The sequence below is a fragment of the Ixodes scapularis genome, unplaced genomic scaffold (genome assembly GCF_016920785.2).
Source record: "Ixodes scapularis isolate PalLabHiFi unplaced genomic scaffold, ASM1692078v2 PGA_scaffold0__279_contigs__length_252992795, whole genome shotgun sequence".
Classification (NCBI taxonomy): Eukaryota; Metazoa; Arthropoda; class Arachnida; order Ixodida; family Ixodidae; genus Ixodes; species Ixodes scapularis.
Window position 1 is genome coordinate 8,217,439 of NW_024609835.1, and position 15,621 is coordinate 8,233,059.

A 15,621-nucleotide genomic window follows, 5' to 3' on the forward strand; every position below is an offset into this window, starting at 1 on the left:
AAGCCACTCCGCTCGCTGCAAACTCTCGACATCGGGGCACCGCTCGGCGTCTTTGCGACTAAAAATGGTGAGTGCGCCTGCAACACCCGCGCGCGCCGTGGCTTCGGAAATCACGTCCGCTGTTTTTCTACCGTAAGGCGGGCGGAGCGAGGGGTCGCAGCTTTGTTGGCGCAAAATAAATCGTTTTCGTTTAAACTGTGCCGTATCCCCGCGTGAATGAAACTAAGGAATTCGCACTCAGCATTCAAGGGGGAAGCAAAAATACGACTTGCACGTTTAGAACGTTTTCCGGCACTCGACCGAACCCATTTTGCGTTTGCACGCAATAGCTAATGCTTGTTTGTTCACTCGGTGAAACCAAAATAAAACATTCTAGATCAACAAAATTGCTAAGAAATTGTTTTAGAACTTTCTTATTTAAGAAAGGAATTGCGGATGCAAATGCTGGCGTTCTATCGCAGTGTCCTTTTGTTTCATTGTCCACCCGCGCACTCAAGGCGTCGGTCTGTGATCATAAGATGCATGATTGTGCGCAAACAGCCATTGATTCGAGGGAAAAGAATTCCCCCTTCTGGGCGTATCCACTGTAACGTACTACAGCCTCACGCGCCTGGCCTCGCTGACTTGCTTTTTCACGCCGCGATAAGCAGCTGATCTCCCGGCCGTTCAGCGTTCGCCCGGTATTGTTAAAAAAAACTGGAGGCTGTACTGCTTCGTTTAGAAGCTGAGCACTTTGAGGGAATGACACCTTACTGAAAGAATCAACAACCGGTTCGACGACGCATCTTTCGTGACTCGCAATAATTCGTGCGAAATCGCTTTTTCCCGCCCGTAACTTCCCCGACCACGCTGCATAGAACTTGATCGCGTTTGATGCTCAGTCCTGGCGAGTAGCGTGCGCTGTAGGTGAAGAAAGAAGGGCAAGAAAGAGTCAATCGTGTGTGCGCACGAGGCGCGTTTTTCACAGTCCTGCCGAACACGGCTGGTTCGTACGCAGCGCACGAGCTTTCCGATCCTTCGCAGTCTCGGCCGGTAGAATCGTCGCCATTGCTCTCGAAACTAACGGCGACACGAGCCGGCTCCAAGAGGCGCAAGGTCGAGCTGTTCCGGTACCACGCGGTTTTCGAAGCCCCGCGTCTCGAACTTCACGGCCGCCCTAGATCGGTCCAGAACGGCGCGCGTGCGGAGGCCAGCCCGTGACATCCCAGTCGCGGGGGGTATCGCTTCCCTGGCGGGTCCCGTGCTGGACTCTCGATAAGCGCCCCTCCTCCGCGCCATTGTTCCTTCCTTCTCGGAAGGCAGTTAAAAGCAGCGGGGCCCCGCGGCGGCCGCTCCAGCGGCGCGTACGAACCCAGCCGTGTTCCGGACTCGCGTCCGTTCTCCGATGGCGGTGACCAGCGTGTGCGTGTACGACGCCGGACTGCGCGGCACCACCACGCGCCCAAGGAATGCAGCTGCCGGCGACTTGGCCGATGCGCCGGATCACGCTGTCGTTGACGGAAAGGTGAGGGGCCAGTTCCTTTGACCTCGGGAGTTCCCGTGAAGCGCACGTGTTTGGAAAGCCCCCGAGGCTATGCGCTGCCGCCTCTCTTCCGCGAACGTCAAGGGGCCCTGTTTTCGTTTCCCATGCTTTGACTCTCCTTTCGGTTTGGATGCGAGGACCTCCGCGGGATAAGATGAACGGAGAGAACTCTTCCCGAAGTTCTTGGCCGGGGCTGCCGACCGGTGCCGGCACAGTGGCTCTCAGGCGGCGGTCGCGGGCGGAAGTTGAACTACGTTCGCTCATACATGGCCTCCGAGATCCCGAAGCGCGCGAACGCTTCTCCGGCCGTCCCATTCGTGCGGAGAGGGCGTAATTGAAAAAAGAGAAGGAGGCGGCGTGTCTCCGCGGGGAGGCGCTCCCAACCCAGTCATCGACAGCATGGCGCGAGGCTGAAGAGTTCAAGAAAAAGTCTTGTTACGTCGAGTTACTGCAACTTATAATTAAAAATGTTTGTGTATTGTGGTAGAACGATGAATAGCTGCTCCGGGGACGTAGATAGAAAATTTGTGATGCTTATTTAATTATTTAATTTCAGATATTCATCTGGACATGTTGCGGCTAGCGCTACAAGCGCGCCTTTTGATATATTTGATTGCAATCTGTACGTACGTATAAAACTACGTGTAAGCACGTAGCAAATACGTGTAAGCACGTATAAAACTAAAAAAAGAAAAGCTCCGTATATAAAAAAATTAGTACTTCCCTAAATAAAAATATTCATGCTGCAATATATATATTTTTTTTACCTTCGCACGTTGTTTGGCGTAGCTTTATGAGCCTCACGAGGTTTTATACGATATATGAACTCCGTGTTGTCCTTGTTTTAATATTTTTAATATTACGCAATTTTTGCGGGTCGTATTGCGGTGTTTGCTTCTACTAGAAGTACCTTTAAGCCGAGGTCACACTGCTTATACATTATACAAAAGACAGTCTGCAGATATCAGTCACCACGATATCCGTGGTTCAAACGCTGCGTGCCAACTCTCTAATTGAACTGCCTTGCGGCATTCGAAGCTCAGATCTCGTGGTGACTCGACCGTGAATCTGTTCGCAGGCTGTCTTTTGTATCATGTACAAGCAGCGTGACCCCGGGTTTGGGGAAAAACCTCTGGCGGTGAGGTACAACGTTCACCTCGCAATGATTTCGCCATTTTTTTTTATAAACCTCGTGATAATTGTAGGTACTCATTGAAAAGGTGGGGCGTGATCTTGTAAACATCTAGTTTTTGGCATATGTAGCGCAGACCACCGTATACCGTAATGCACTTTGTGATATAACTTAATTGATACGCAAACAAACAATGGGATCTCAGGAAAAAGAACTCTGGTTTATCCGCTATCCATTTCCGACAGCCGTCGCAGCCCAACCCGAAGCTAACTTTCACGGGCACGCTGCGCTTTATTTTAGCCCAGTATGAATAGGTCGGTGTTGTGGGCACAATAGCGCATGGGCGTCAGCCTTCCCCCAACACCAGCACGCCTGTACACTTCTACTTCTCAAGTGCAATAAATAATATCAATATCAATATATCAAATTGCGCGGCATGGCAGCTCGCTTGCAACTGCTACATGTATATACGTTGATTACGATGCTTACAGTAAATACTGTAAGCATTTTATTTTTGCTGATATTATTATTCGACTAATCTGCAGGCGTAGGCAGCTTGTTAAGAAAAATCACCCGATCTTCCTGTTCTGCGACCAAACACGCGCGGAAAGAACGGAAAAAAACAAAAATGACAAGTAGAAGTAAACAAAACCACGTGTCACAGTTGGAAAGGAAGGGACACATCGCGACGGGTTTGGACAAAAGACGGGCAAAGTTCTAAATTAGCCACTTTCGCTGCGCACAACCGTAAAAAAAAAAATAAAAAAAAATAAAAATTGCAATGTCGTCGTCGCTTGCGGTGGTCTGCGAGAAATTGTTCAGGAAAAGTACCCCTCCGGGGAACCTCTTCACCCCTATTGGGGATGCAAGACCTAGTGCGTACAGATGGTTTACGCCGGCGAGGGTGCACACGTTGTTTAGGCGCGTGTATGTGCGTGTTTGTGGTGAGAAGCGCTTGTATGATGGCGGCGCCGCCGGGGACAAAAAGAAACGCCGTGCCGCTAGTCCTCTGGAAGAGCATTCGCTGCACACACCGAACCATACAAAAACATATACCCACACACACATGCTTCAGCGTCTGTTTAACCCCACTGTGGTTCCTCTCCCAACCTCCGAACATAATTCCAAAGAACAAGCCGTTAAAAAAAAAGAAAAGAAGAAAGTAATGGTCGGTTTGGCTTGCTTTGGCCCCCCTTGTAGATGTGAATACAAGGCCCGTACCCGGCCCGGTCCCTACAGATTGCAATCAAATATACCAAAAGGCGAGCTTCTAGCGCTAGCCGCACATGTCCAGATGAATATCTCAAATTAAATACAGTAATTAAATAAGCACAACAAATTTTCTATCTGCGTCCCCAGAGCAGCTGTTCACCGTTCTACCACAATACACAAAAATTTGTAAGTATAAGTTGCAGTAACTCGACGTAACAAGACTTTTTCTTGAACTCTTCAGCCTCGCGCCATGCTGTTCATGACTGGGTTGGGAGCGCCGCCTCGCGGCGAGCGACGGAGTTAGCGCAATTACACTCTTCTGCTGGGGAGCGAGACGAATGGGACGGCCGGAGAAGCCTTCGCGCGCGCGCTTCGGGATCTCGGAGGCCATGGCTCATATTTAAATTTCGTCAAGTACTTTTGTAAGATATCTGGCAGCAATGGAGTCAGACTTCCGGTACAAACTGCTCACATTGCAAACCATACGTTGTCTAAAGAAAGCGCAAAAATAGTCGAAGATGGTAGGAAGACCTTGATATGTTACCGACTAAAATCTGAAGCTTGTCTTCAATGATTTTCCAACTAAATTAGAGGCGTTTCTTTTTTCTTTTTATTTGTTAAGTTCACCAGTAGAAGATAAGCCGAGGAGAAACGCAGTCTATTATTGCGTAACTCCTTATCAATTGCGACGATTAACAAACTTGACCCGATTATAAGCGCAGGCGCGATATCTATGAAAGTCACACGGACGATCGCCGGCACCTGAATTGTTCCCAACGAGTGGCTTTTCTGCGTGTTACCCCGAAGTGGTTTATCAGGCGCGACTGCCGTTCTTCGCTGCAGAGAAAAACGAGCAATGCCTTCTTCCCGCCAGGATAAGAAAGTCCCAAAAGACGCCAGTTTCGCAGAAGATGCCTCTATAACACCACGCCATGATGGTGGCCGTGCAACGGGCCAAGCGCCCGGCGAAACTGAATTCGCGCGCACTGCACTGCAGGGCAGCTCGTGCGCGGCAGGCGATTGCGCGCGTCTTTCTTGACGATCATTTGCCGCGAGTTTCTTCGTCAATCGCGAGCAGTCCTGGGCCTCTAAACTCGTCAACCATGAAGTCGGGGCCCAAATTGACGGAGCGCAGCGATTGGCCTCTCACGACAATGACTTCGCGCTTTTTTTGCCGACGTCCAATCGGCGCGCTCCGAGAACTTTCGGCTCCAACTTTGTGTCTGACGAGTTTTGGGGCCCCTGGCGACGAGGGCTTAGGCCCAAGTCCCCATTCCCTGCAGTTCCCTTCCGGGGTGGCATTGTGCGGGATGATTAGAGAGTTTTAGTGGATCGTTCCGATAGCGATGCGATGCATGCGCAAGGGCGTCGGCGAAGTATCGGGTATCGTTATCGGAGTCATCGGAACAACATACTAAAACTCCCGTTACTGCGCCAGGCACGTAAAATACCCTAGCGGTTATGAACCGTAGTGCGCTTACCAAATTGCCCAACTATACTGCGGAAGTGGGGCAGGCTCTCTCATTTGATAGCTGTCTCTAATGAACCATAAATTCGTGCTGTTTTAACTACCGTGTTTTTTTCGATGCTGACGATGAATGTATCGTCTAATTTTGTCCTGTCTTTTTTTTTTTTCTAGCTTGTCAATAAATCTACGTTGTCTAATATATAAACGCCCTATTTAACTTTTTCCCCCGAATGACACAATTACAGCTGGAAGGACTCGTCGCTCGCGACGAATGATATTTATGTTACTTTATTTTATTTATTTATTTATCAATACTGTAGGGCGTTTGTAATAACAAGAAACACTACAGTGGTATAATGCATGCACAAATGACGAAATAGCAGGCGTGCGAAAGAATCGCCACATGTTTTGTTTGCAGCTGGTATCAGTAGGATCTCACATTGTGGCTGAGACCGGCTTGTCGTGAAAGGGGCGGAACCGCAGCAGCTGGTGTTCATCGGTAGGGAGTTTTAGTAGATCGTTGCGATGACTCCGATAACGACACCCGATACTCCGGTGACGCATTTGTGCATCATCGTGTCGTTATCAGGTATCGTCATCGGAGGGATAGGAAATATGTGCTAAAACTACATTTAGTTGTAGTTTTTTTTTTTGTTTTTTTTTTTTTTTTTTTTTTTTTTGCAAGAGGGGTTTTGTTTACTGAATTTGAAACGCCTTCAGTGTCGGAACCAATAGAATCGGCCAGTGGAATAGGGTTCATGATCGCTGAAGCAGCTACAAGTACAATTTGGTTTAGTGAATCATAAACCATTCGCTAAAATTACTCCTGAAAAAATGTAAAGAGATCTGGAAGTAATTTGGTTAATTAGGGGTAGTTCGCGGTCTTCATTCGTCTAGCGGGATATTACGTAATCATCTATGCATCTAATCATACTGCAAAGCTCAACTTTTCTTTTTAAGGGTACATTAATTAGGTACAATGTTCCGCGTCTATATAGTTGTCATCAGTGTTTTCACTTACGACAGCTAAGGCGGACGTGGATGCGTGACACTCCTGAAGCAAAAGAAAGTCGTGTAAAAAAGACGTGGAAGTAGACGCCAAACATCGCAGCTCAGCTTAAGGCATTTGAGCGTCGTTTTCTTTCATCCGTGGCGATTTTCCCAAGGGTGTCCAGAGGGGAATTTGTGAGCATCGCTTCAAAATGGGATTTAACTTCGGGATTTGTTGATGGAATTTTCTACCAACATCCCCAACTTTCTCGCACGCGCCTCGGCGTATCCACCAAAATGAGATTTTCGACTGAACAATAACAAACATCTCAATGTTCAACGGGAATATTCCAGATGACAGTCATAAAATATCAAAAGCAGTAATTAAACTTTTGGAAGCGCATAGATTTTAATCCGCAGCTCTACGATATTTTTAATCAGATGATTTAGAAAATCGTCGATTCCTGCTTTCTTTTTATCTCCAAAAGATCGTAATGTTCACGAGGAGTCTAATTACTCGGGTATCGTAGAATTTATATCAATTAAAATTTTGATATTTCTTCGAAAACATTTGATTCCACGGAAATATCTCAGAAAGCTGGGCCATGGCTGGCGGTAGTTCCATTGAGGGATCCTGTCATGTATGACTGCTACAGCCTTTCCTCGCTCCGTCGTTTTCACATCCTCGACTTTCGTTTCCTCCCCTCGTGGAGTGTACGGACAACTCCAACCCCGAGCATTTCAACTAGGGCACTCTAATTTCAACTAGGGCACTCTAATGAAGGCACTCTAATTTCAACCCCTTTCGTCCGTTTCTCCTCTCGACCGCCAGGCCGCTCTAGCTTTGGCTGCGCACTTGGAGAGGCGGCGGCTCCTCTCGTTCCTGTGTTGTTCGCTGCGTGGTGTCGCCTTCTTTGGAGCGGCGAATATAATGGATGGGAGCAGCGCCGCGACCGACCCCAGATGCCTGCGAGAAACTGCGAGCTGAGTGTTCGGAAAAAATGGATTGCTCTTTCTTGCTGAATCGTAGAAAATGTCTCACAAATTTAGCTCCGAGGGACAAAGGAAACTTGATTTGAAGGCACGTAAAAAAAAAAAAAGGAATTGTATTGAAACTATTTTTCATTTTTACAGCCGAGCTGTTAAAGGCTATAGTTTCCCCAGGATCGTGTCCGTCCTCAAATGACCTGATGACACAGAATTCTGGACAGCTACGGCCATCTATGAGCGACGGTGGCAAACAGACAACCGCCTTGTCGGTTGTCTGGTTGCCGCCGTTGCTCATAGATGGCGGCAGCCTTTCGAGCCTTTCCACTCTGGCTTGCCGACTTGCGGCCAGCCTTTACTTCATTCCTACCATAGTACAGCTTCGCTGGTCTTTCTTCACCAAAGTGGAAAGGCTGGAAGTTTTTCTTCATATTTTACGTGCGTAAAGGTTTTTGTCTTTTTTTGGGTTAGGTTTACAGAAAATTTTAAATCGATTCGCCGACACGGGTGCTGCCTTCACCGTGGTCGATTTACATGAGACTTCCATTGCATCATTGTTCGAACGGAGTGATTTGTGCTCGGGGACATCCTGTGGCATTTCCAAGAAGACGATGAGCACGCGCGCAAACCAAGTATATAACTTCAGACTTCTACTATGGACACATAAGAATAGACTTTGCACCACAAAATCAAAAGCCTCGGTGCATTTCCGATTAGAAACCCAAAGCGAAGGATGCCGTTTATAAGAACCAACTATGGCCAACAAACTCGTAATTTTTGAACACAACTAACATTTTGAGTAGAACGGACCTGAACATTATCTTGGACAACACGTTTCCTGGATCTTAAAGGGATTGAAGAAGTTTCTTGGTTGGCTGTGAAATCGCATTCTTATTTGGATAGTACATTGCACCAAGAGCACAATCACTAGGTATAGCTAATTTCAAGGATATATGTTTTCATTGTATGCCTTCATCTGAACCTGCTGTTGATGCTGACATTCCGGCGCTACATAAGATTGCATTCTAGTTTTTTGTTTGTTGTTCCTCTCTTCGGTTTTTCCCGACCAACACTTACCGACGATTACGGTGCTGTTGTTTTGTTTTACCAAATGATTCAAGTGTTTATTTTTTTCTTGTTTCTTTGACTTGTTTTATTTTGATTGATAATGTTTTGTAAAATCTTAATATGTAACTATTTTGAACTGCTGAACTCTAGGGGGCAGAGGCTTTGTCAGGCACCACGTCTTTATCTTTGCCCCCTACAAGACGAAACAGCGAAACAAAATAAGGAACAAAGAAAACTGGCGCTAAGCTGGAGCTTGTATACCTTTGACTACAAGAAGATAGAAAAACGCGGCTTTGCGTGATTATCACCTATGGAAGAAGGTAGGGCGAGGAAAAGTAAAGGCTGGGGAGGAGGAAGCAGACGGAACGCTGAAAAGGGTAGGAGGTCTCCCCCTCTCCTCTCCAGCGTCCCATCTGCTTCCTCCTCCCTAGCCTTCTTTTCCCTCGCCCTACATTCTTGAGTTGCAACGGACTATAGTACATGCTGGTGGATCAGAAAAATTCTGAATAAGCTGTTATAAAAACACCCCTGCGCATCTTGTTGTTGTTTTCAAACGGGATATTTTTGAGCGCATGTCGGTTTGCGAAAGAAATGTCCGTCACTCGCGTGTTGCGGGTCCTCATCCTGCACCCCAGTGACCTATCCAAGTTTCGATTTCCCGTTGTCCCATTCTGTCCGTACAGTGCGTGAGCTCACGAGCTTTTGTTTGCCTCCTTTCAGACTTTTCTGGACGTGAGCGTGAGAAACCCGATCCTGCATCACGTGAAAGGGGACCTTCACACGTCGTACGATATCGCTATCGAGGTGAGTGGCATATCACAATTCTCAATTAAAAGCTCCTGAAAAAAAATGTTTTTTTTTTTTTTTTTAAAGAAGTTTGGTGGGCACGTGTGTAAAAAAAAAAAAATTAATATTACGCAAGAAAAGAAATGAGAGCAATATTGACGGCGCGACACACGATTTAGTCGGCAGTCACCTCCTTTCCACATGTTTTCGCTCTCGGAGTTTTGGGCGCGTGGTGGAGGAGAGGTGGATCGGCTTCGCCTTCACGTTGCGATGGAAAAAGCGAATGACCATCTCGTTGATGTCGAAAGAGCGAACGACCATTCCGGGAGTAGGAAAGGGATTAAAAAATTAAGGAAGATAAACGTGCTCAACAGGTATGAACAACTGCGCGATGTGGTGTTCTTTATCGAACAACAAATCCGCACATATTTCATTGCCTGCTAGCCTTGTATATGAAGTACCTATAGGAGTTACATTATCGCAGACGTTTGTAGTGGTCTATTTGAAAACCGAAATAAAGGTATGTGCTGCTTACACGGTACTTAAAAAACGACAAATGAGTGCGCTACTGACATCAATAGCGAGTTTTAGTAGACCGTGTTTCCCGCTCCGCTAATCCCCTCCGCTACCCGGAACTGTACAGCCAAGGCCATCGGCGCGCAGGCGCAGTGGCGGTTTCTTCGTAGCGGAGGGCCAGCGGAGGGGGAAACACGGTCTACTAAAACTCCCTAATGAACCGCCGAAAACCCAGCGGCGCAGGTGTGCCGGCAGCGGCGTTGGTGCGAGGTTATTTATGGAAATTCATAAAAAAGAAAAGTAATACCCTTGTCAGGCGGCGTTCTAAATATCCTTTTCACTAAGCTCCTTTATAAAATTGGCGAACCAGCGCACGCCGTAGCGCACGTGCGCTCGCCGTAGAGCACGTGCGCACTCCACATCGCGAGCTGATTGGCCGATTTTATAAAGGAGCTTAGTGAAAAGGATCCTTAGAACGCCGTCTGACAGGGGTTTAGAGCAGCTAACCTCGACGTGACTCGCTTCCTTAGCGAACACAATTATATTGCGAGTGTCTGAGAACACGCGAGGAAAACAACTTTGAGTGTTAAAGGAGCTATGCAACAATTTTTGTACTTTGCGCAAATACCGCTTGAAACGGATCCCTAACGTTAATGACCTATGAAACACGCGTTCGGTTTTCACCCCACGCTATAGTAGTCCCAGAAAAAAATTAAAGAAAAACGAGCAGCGTTCACCCCCTCAACTCGTAGCCAGAACAAGCGGCCACGTGATCTGGAGCCGATTATATGCCGCCAGTGTTGATCATAGCCACGCGCTGGGGTTGGCAAAGTGCAGGACACGCGCTGAGTTCCAGACATTGTTATGGCTCGGCTGTTGTCGTCGTTGCAGCGATTGGACACGGGTCACAACCCGAATGCTTCTCGAGCTAGCAATTGTCACGAGCCCAAGTCGAGTGCCCACGCAATGCTCGGGTCCAATCTATGAACCGCATTCAAATATCGTCACTTGGGTGTACTGCGATCCCCGAGTTACGTCATCAAATTTTGCAAAGGAGAGATTGAATGAAAATGATCGCTTTTGTCCTTGAAATTACACCGCAACAAAGGAGTTTCTTGGCCAATGGCGTTGCGTGTGAGTATCCTTGAGTCCCAGGTGTGCCAGTAAGCTCGTGTAGAGAGAAAAACATTCCAATTGAATATCGTTGCACAGCTCCTTTAATGCTTCTGACCGGGCAGCGAGAAAAAAAAATGTTAACTATGCATGGAGTTTCACAAACACCAGCAATGCTTTTTTTTTTTTTTTTTTTTCAAACACGGAATTGTAACAGTAAGAAAGCCCAAAACGAGCAGGAAGACGAAAACATACATGTACAAGAAAGCTTGTACATGCCTCTTTTCGTCCTCCAGCTCGTTTTGTGCTTTCTTACTGTTACAATTCCAACACGCTCGTCAAAATCTTCATACGGAAATGTACGATCCGGATTCTATTTTCTGCTAACGCAATAGACGCAGCGGCCGATAAACGCCATTTCTATTGAAGTAACCTAACGAAAGTACGCTCGCTGAATATTTACTGAAATAAGACAACAGAGCACAGGAGTGCTCTGTTGCAGTAGTCGTAAATTTTCTAGAGGCGCAAACCACTTCACAGCGGCGGCAGCAGCGAGCGAGCGTTAGCTGTTTCAAACAGGCTCCAGGACTGGGCAGAGATACTCCAAAAAGTGTTCGAGAATATAAATACTCAGACGCATCGGTTTTAAGCCCCAAAATACAGATACTGAGATACATTTGTCTTTTATAAAACGGGATATCCCTTAGATACTTCTGCAAAAAGGGCAAAAAAGTATTCCGGAATACAGATACAGATAGTCATAGAAATGCAGTTGTTCCCGAACGATGCTACATGGGGAGGGTGGAATTCGTGGCGAATGCGAATGGCAATTTCTGCTTGTGCTCCTTTTTCGTGTTATTTTATGCTGTTCCCCTTACCTCGTACTTTTTTTTTTTTATTAATGCCACAAAAAAAAGATTTTGTATAATCACATAGTTACAGAACGGTAACGACTGCGTGTCATGTTTGACAAGAGGCGTCTGACCGAAATGAACCCTGTTTTGCCGTGAGGGCGCATATAAGACTGCTGTAATATATGCTTCTGTGTTACCCATAGTGTGGGGAGACTGGACAACAGGGCCGTACTTTTTCTCCACTAAACGTCTTCAAAGCCTTCTCTCTGCTAAATTGCAAAGAGTGGAAGGCTTTGGGAGAGGAGCTCGATTTGTTATTCTTGCAAGTAGCATTCTTTAAACCAGATTTTTTTTTAAATTTTGGTGACTGAGATGGATCGTGTTATAGTAGGCGGGTTCAGATTATAAATTACGAAGCGACTTGCACCAAACAGATATTTTTATATTTTAAATTTATCAAAAAGAAATGGGACAACGAATGTAACCAGATACCCAAGTTTGGCTAAGTATCGGGATACAAGCGATACATCGTAAATGCATTTCACTACTGAGATACAGATACATTTCTAAAATGTATCTCAATGCAGAGATAAAGATACTCAAAATTATCTCTAAGATACAATCGCGATACATTAGTATTGCGATACTGCCCAGCCCTAGGTACAGCCCACTGGTATTGCCCAAAACTAGAGGATGGACGCGTCTGCTACTCCCCTTACCTCGTAAGGGGAGTAGCAGACGAGTAAGGGGCCGTCGGGCGCGTGCCCCAATTCATCGAAATGCCTCGAGGTAACAAAATGGCGTCGCCCTGTGGATCGATGAACGAAGAATCCACGGGTCTCGTGTTGCGTGAACACCGAGCTCTACGGAGAATATATGCTGGTCAAAGCTGCCAACTCGTGTTTACAAACAAACTGGAGCGCCGCACATGCGCGATGGTGTATGGGCAAGAAGCGCACCACCCCGCATCAACAAACCATTGGAATCTGATGTCCGCGTCGGTCTGAAACCCCGTGCTCAATTTTCGCGTTGGAACTGTTGATACTACGTCTTCCTAGCAGCGTCTTACTACTTTAGTGGCCTGAGCGAAATTCACGAGGCTTGTTATACCGCAAAACTTCGCGTGAATAATGTGACGTGCGGCGATTCATTACGCGTGAACGCCGCAAAACGGACTCTAAAGCCTGATTCACGACGATAGAGCAACCCTCGAGTGAGGGGAAAAAAAGGGACTGACAGACGCTAAGCTCCATGTCTCTTCGTTCCTTTGTTGTCACCTCCCTCTAGCGTTACCATGCCTCCTTAAGCAGCTCACCTGTCAACTTGCTTTATTCACAGGATGATATTCTGCTCGCTATTTTCAGTAGCGACGTCGCTCGGGCTACAAAAGCGCGAACGGATAGCCACAATGCTCGACGTCAATTGTGAAAATCGGAAGTAGAATAGAAGCAAGTGAATCAGGGATAACAAGTCGGCGATGGCCACTGGTAACAGTAATCAACACATCCTTGTATCTACTGTTTACACCGAGCCTACTTACTCCAATCAACCTTCAAGCTTTAGGGCCCGTTCACACTCTTGCAACCGAGTACGACCGAGAGAGACGAGATCTGTTAAAACTTCTTAAAAGTTCTTAGGACGAGGGAACACACTGGCATTCTGGCGCCATCTATGCGGTGACCCTGGAACTGCATTTCGCAAGAGCGAAGGCTTTGCACGATTTCCGAGGTCAAATGTGCGTAATATTTATAAGAAAGGCTCGTTTATAACGTTGACAAACTTTTTTGGAGCTAACAAAGAAAGGATGAAGGCGCGTTCACACTCTTGCAACCGAGTACGACCGGGAAAGACTTCTTGGGACCGGATGCACTGAGCGGAGCTGGTCCTAAGAGATCGCAAGAGGCTTAAAAACCGGTTTGGTCTCTCTCGGTCGCACTCGGTCGCAAGAGTGTGAACGGGCCTTAATGCGCGCGAGAGAAATAGAAAATATACCGGACCGGCCAAGTTTGCTCAACTTTCCGCGCCTTGTGTCGTTCCACTTCTTTGTCCTTGTCTTTTTCGGCGCTTTTAATTATTTAAAGAACCATGAACCAACTAGCTCAACTTTCCACTTTGCGCCAAGTTTACACTGCTACCCAATAGATGGCGCCAGTGTGTCCTCTCATTGTAAGAGGTTTCAAAGCACCTAGTTCTAAGAGGTCGCAAGAGTCTGAACTTTTGATGCCGGCACTTCTTAACACAATTACTCGGTGAACGTTTGGTCTACGGACCGCTGTCGTTTGGACGAGCAGACGAGTTTGATAGAGCAGACGACAGGAGCGATCAGACGGTCGTTTTAACACGAAGACGCACTGAACCTGGACCGTGGGTGGTCCGAACAACTTTTTAGTTTTCCCGCGTTCATGTTGGAACAAAACAAATAAATCTGACGACTACAAGTATCCGTGCATTCAACCGAAAGTGCTTCCCGCACAGGCAATAGCGATCCGACGGTGTCTGGTTTTCCTTTTTCACGACACCTATCCACAATCTTGGACGGACCGAGCAAGCAGAAATCACCAAAAACTTAACTGTCCTTCACACGTTTTCCGGAAGCTTTGGTGCAGCCCCAGTAGCGGCGTTTTGACAAGAGGTCAGGTGTTAGTCCGGTTTCTTTCAAAACAACACATGAATGCCCGTCCCGCGTGCCGACTTCCGCCCTGCATGACGTAACAGAGGATACTGTGGGAGTCGGCAAAACGCCGGTTTCACTTTGTATGGCCCTCGTCTCTTGCTCCGGTCCTTATTGGCGGACGCGTAAGGATAACGCGCATCTCTCTCGCGCAGACGAACAACAGCAGCTTCACCATGTCGAGGTCCGTGGTCCGGAGGAGGTATTCGGAATTCCGCCATCTCCGGTCCCTGCTGAACGAGCAACAACCGTCTCTGTAAGTGCACGCGGTTTACCTTACAGCAGTCACTGCAGCAACGTGCAGAGCGCATGCGTTCGCGCCTAATATTAAAACAAACTAATTTTTCTAAACGAGAGCTACTTTTTTTTTTTCTTTTTTTTTGCACTGGCCATTTTTTTAAAATTGATTTGGTTGGTAAAATGCAAATCTGATCGCCTTCCGGGAACTCGTGAAACGCGATCATATGTTCAGACGAAGGCGGCTCTAGATCCATCCAAGCACTCCGAAAGTGGGGACGGTGTGAGTACACAGGAAGCGTTTTCTCGGCGTCAGCGTCGATTATCGCACCCTTTAATTGATTGTTTTTTTAATCGCGATTCATTCTTGTTTTAACCGGTTAGTCGGTAAAACTTTGACGAACCAGACTGAAGTAAAAATTAAACGCTTGCACTTCGCGGGCGTCGACGAGTGCACCTGTAGGAAATGCAAACGTTTAGGTCAGGGGTGGCCAAGCTGCGGCTCATCGCATGTTAAAATGCGGCTCACAACTCCCCCCCCCCCCCCCCCCCCCCCCCCCCCACCCCTCCGCCTCCTTACAGCACCATTTTTCTTTTTATGGGCTTCGAAAAAAATTTCCCAATTATGAAAAAAAAAAACACAAAAAAAAGGGTGACTTTGCGCATATGCACCTTTATTGTAGCGCTCTCAGCTGTGGCTTGAATAAATTAGGTCTGCGTGTTGAACAAAGCACTGTTGACAAGCGCTGTTAAAAAAAAAAAAAAAAATTCGCTCCTTTTTTTTTTGTGATGCTTAGAACAACAAATCGTGTTAGGGTTTTTTTTTTTTTTTTTAACACAAACCATTGAATTGGATGTTTCTGAGGACGCTCTATAACTTTGTCATTGGAGCTTTTGCTCTAAATTGAATATTTCATAAGTTTATTAAAGAATCATAATTAATTAGTTAATTGGGCAAAATACAAAAAAAAATAGCCTGATTTGCTCCAAACAGTGAAGACTTGTTCGTTTGGTTTCGTCTTTCAAAAATGCACCAATTTTTTTTTTAAATCCTGGCTATAGTTA

At 46.6% G+C, this 15,621-nt stretch overlaps 1 protein-coding gene across 4 annotated transcripts in view; it reads left to right on the top strand.

The window, feature by feature from the left end:
- The window catches only part of LOC8052957 (sorting nexin-3), an 84,992-nt gene that overhangs the window by 49,649 nt on the left and 19,722 nt on the right, over positions 1–15,621 (top strand). The window contains exons 1-3 of one of the 4 annotated variants that reach the window (XM_029973728.4): positions 670–1,504; positions 9,100–9,183; positions 14,475–14,575. In XM_029973728.4, the coding sequence (XP_029829588.3) occupies positions 1,385–1,504; positions 9,100–9,183; positions 14,475–14,575 (305 nt within the window). In that variant the 5' untranslated portion in view covers positions 670–1,384. Of the gene's footprint in view, positions 1–669; positions 1,505–9,099; positions 9,184–14,474; positions 14,576–15,621 lie in introns of those variants that run through there. The other 3 variants (XM_040213538.3, XM_029973730.3, XM_029973729.4) reach the window with 3 other exon arrangements.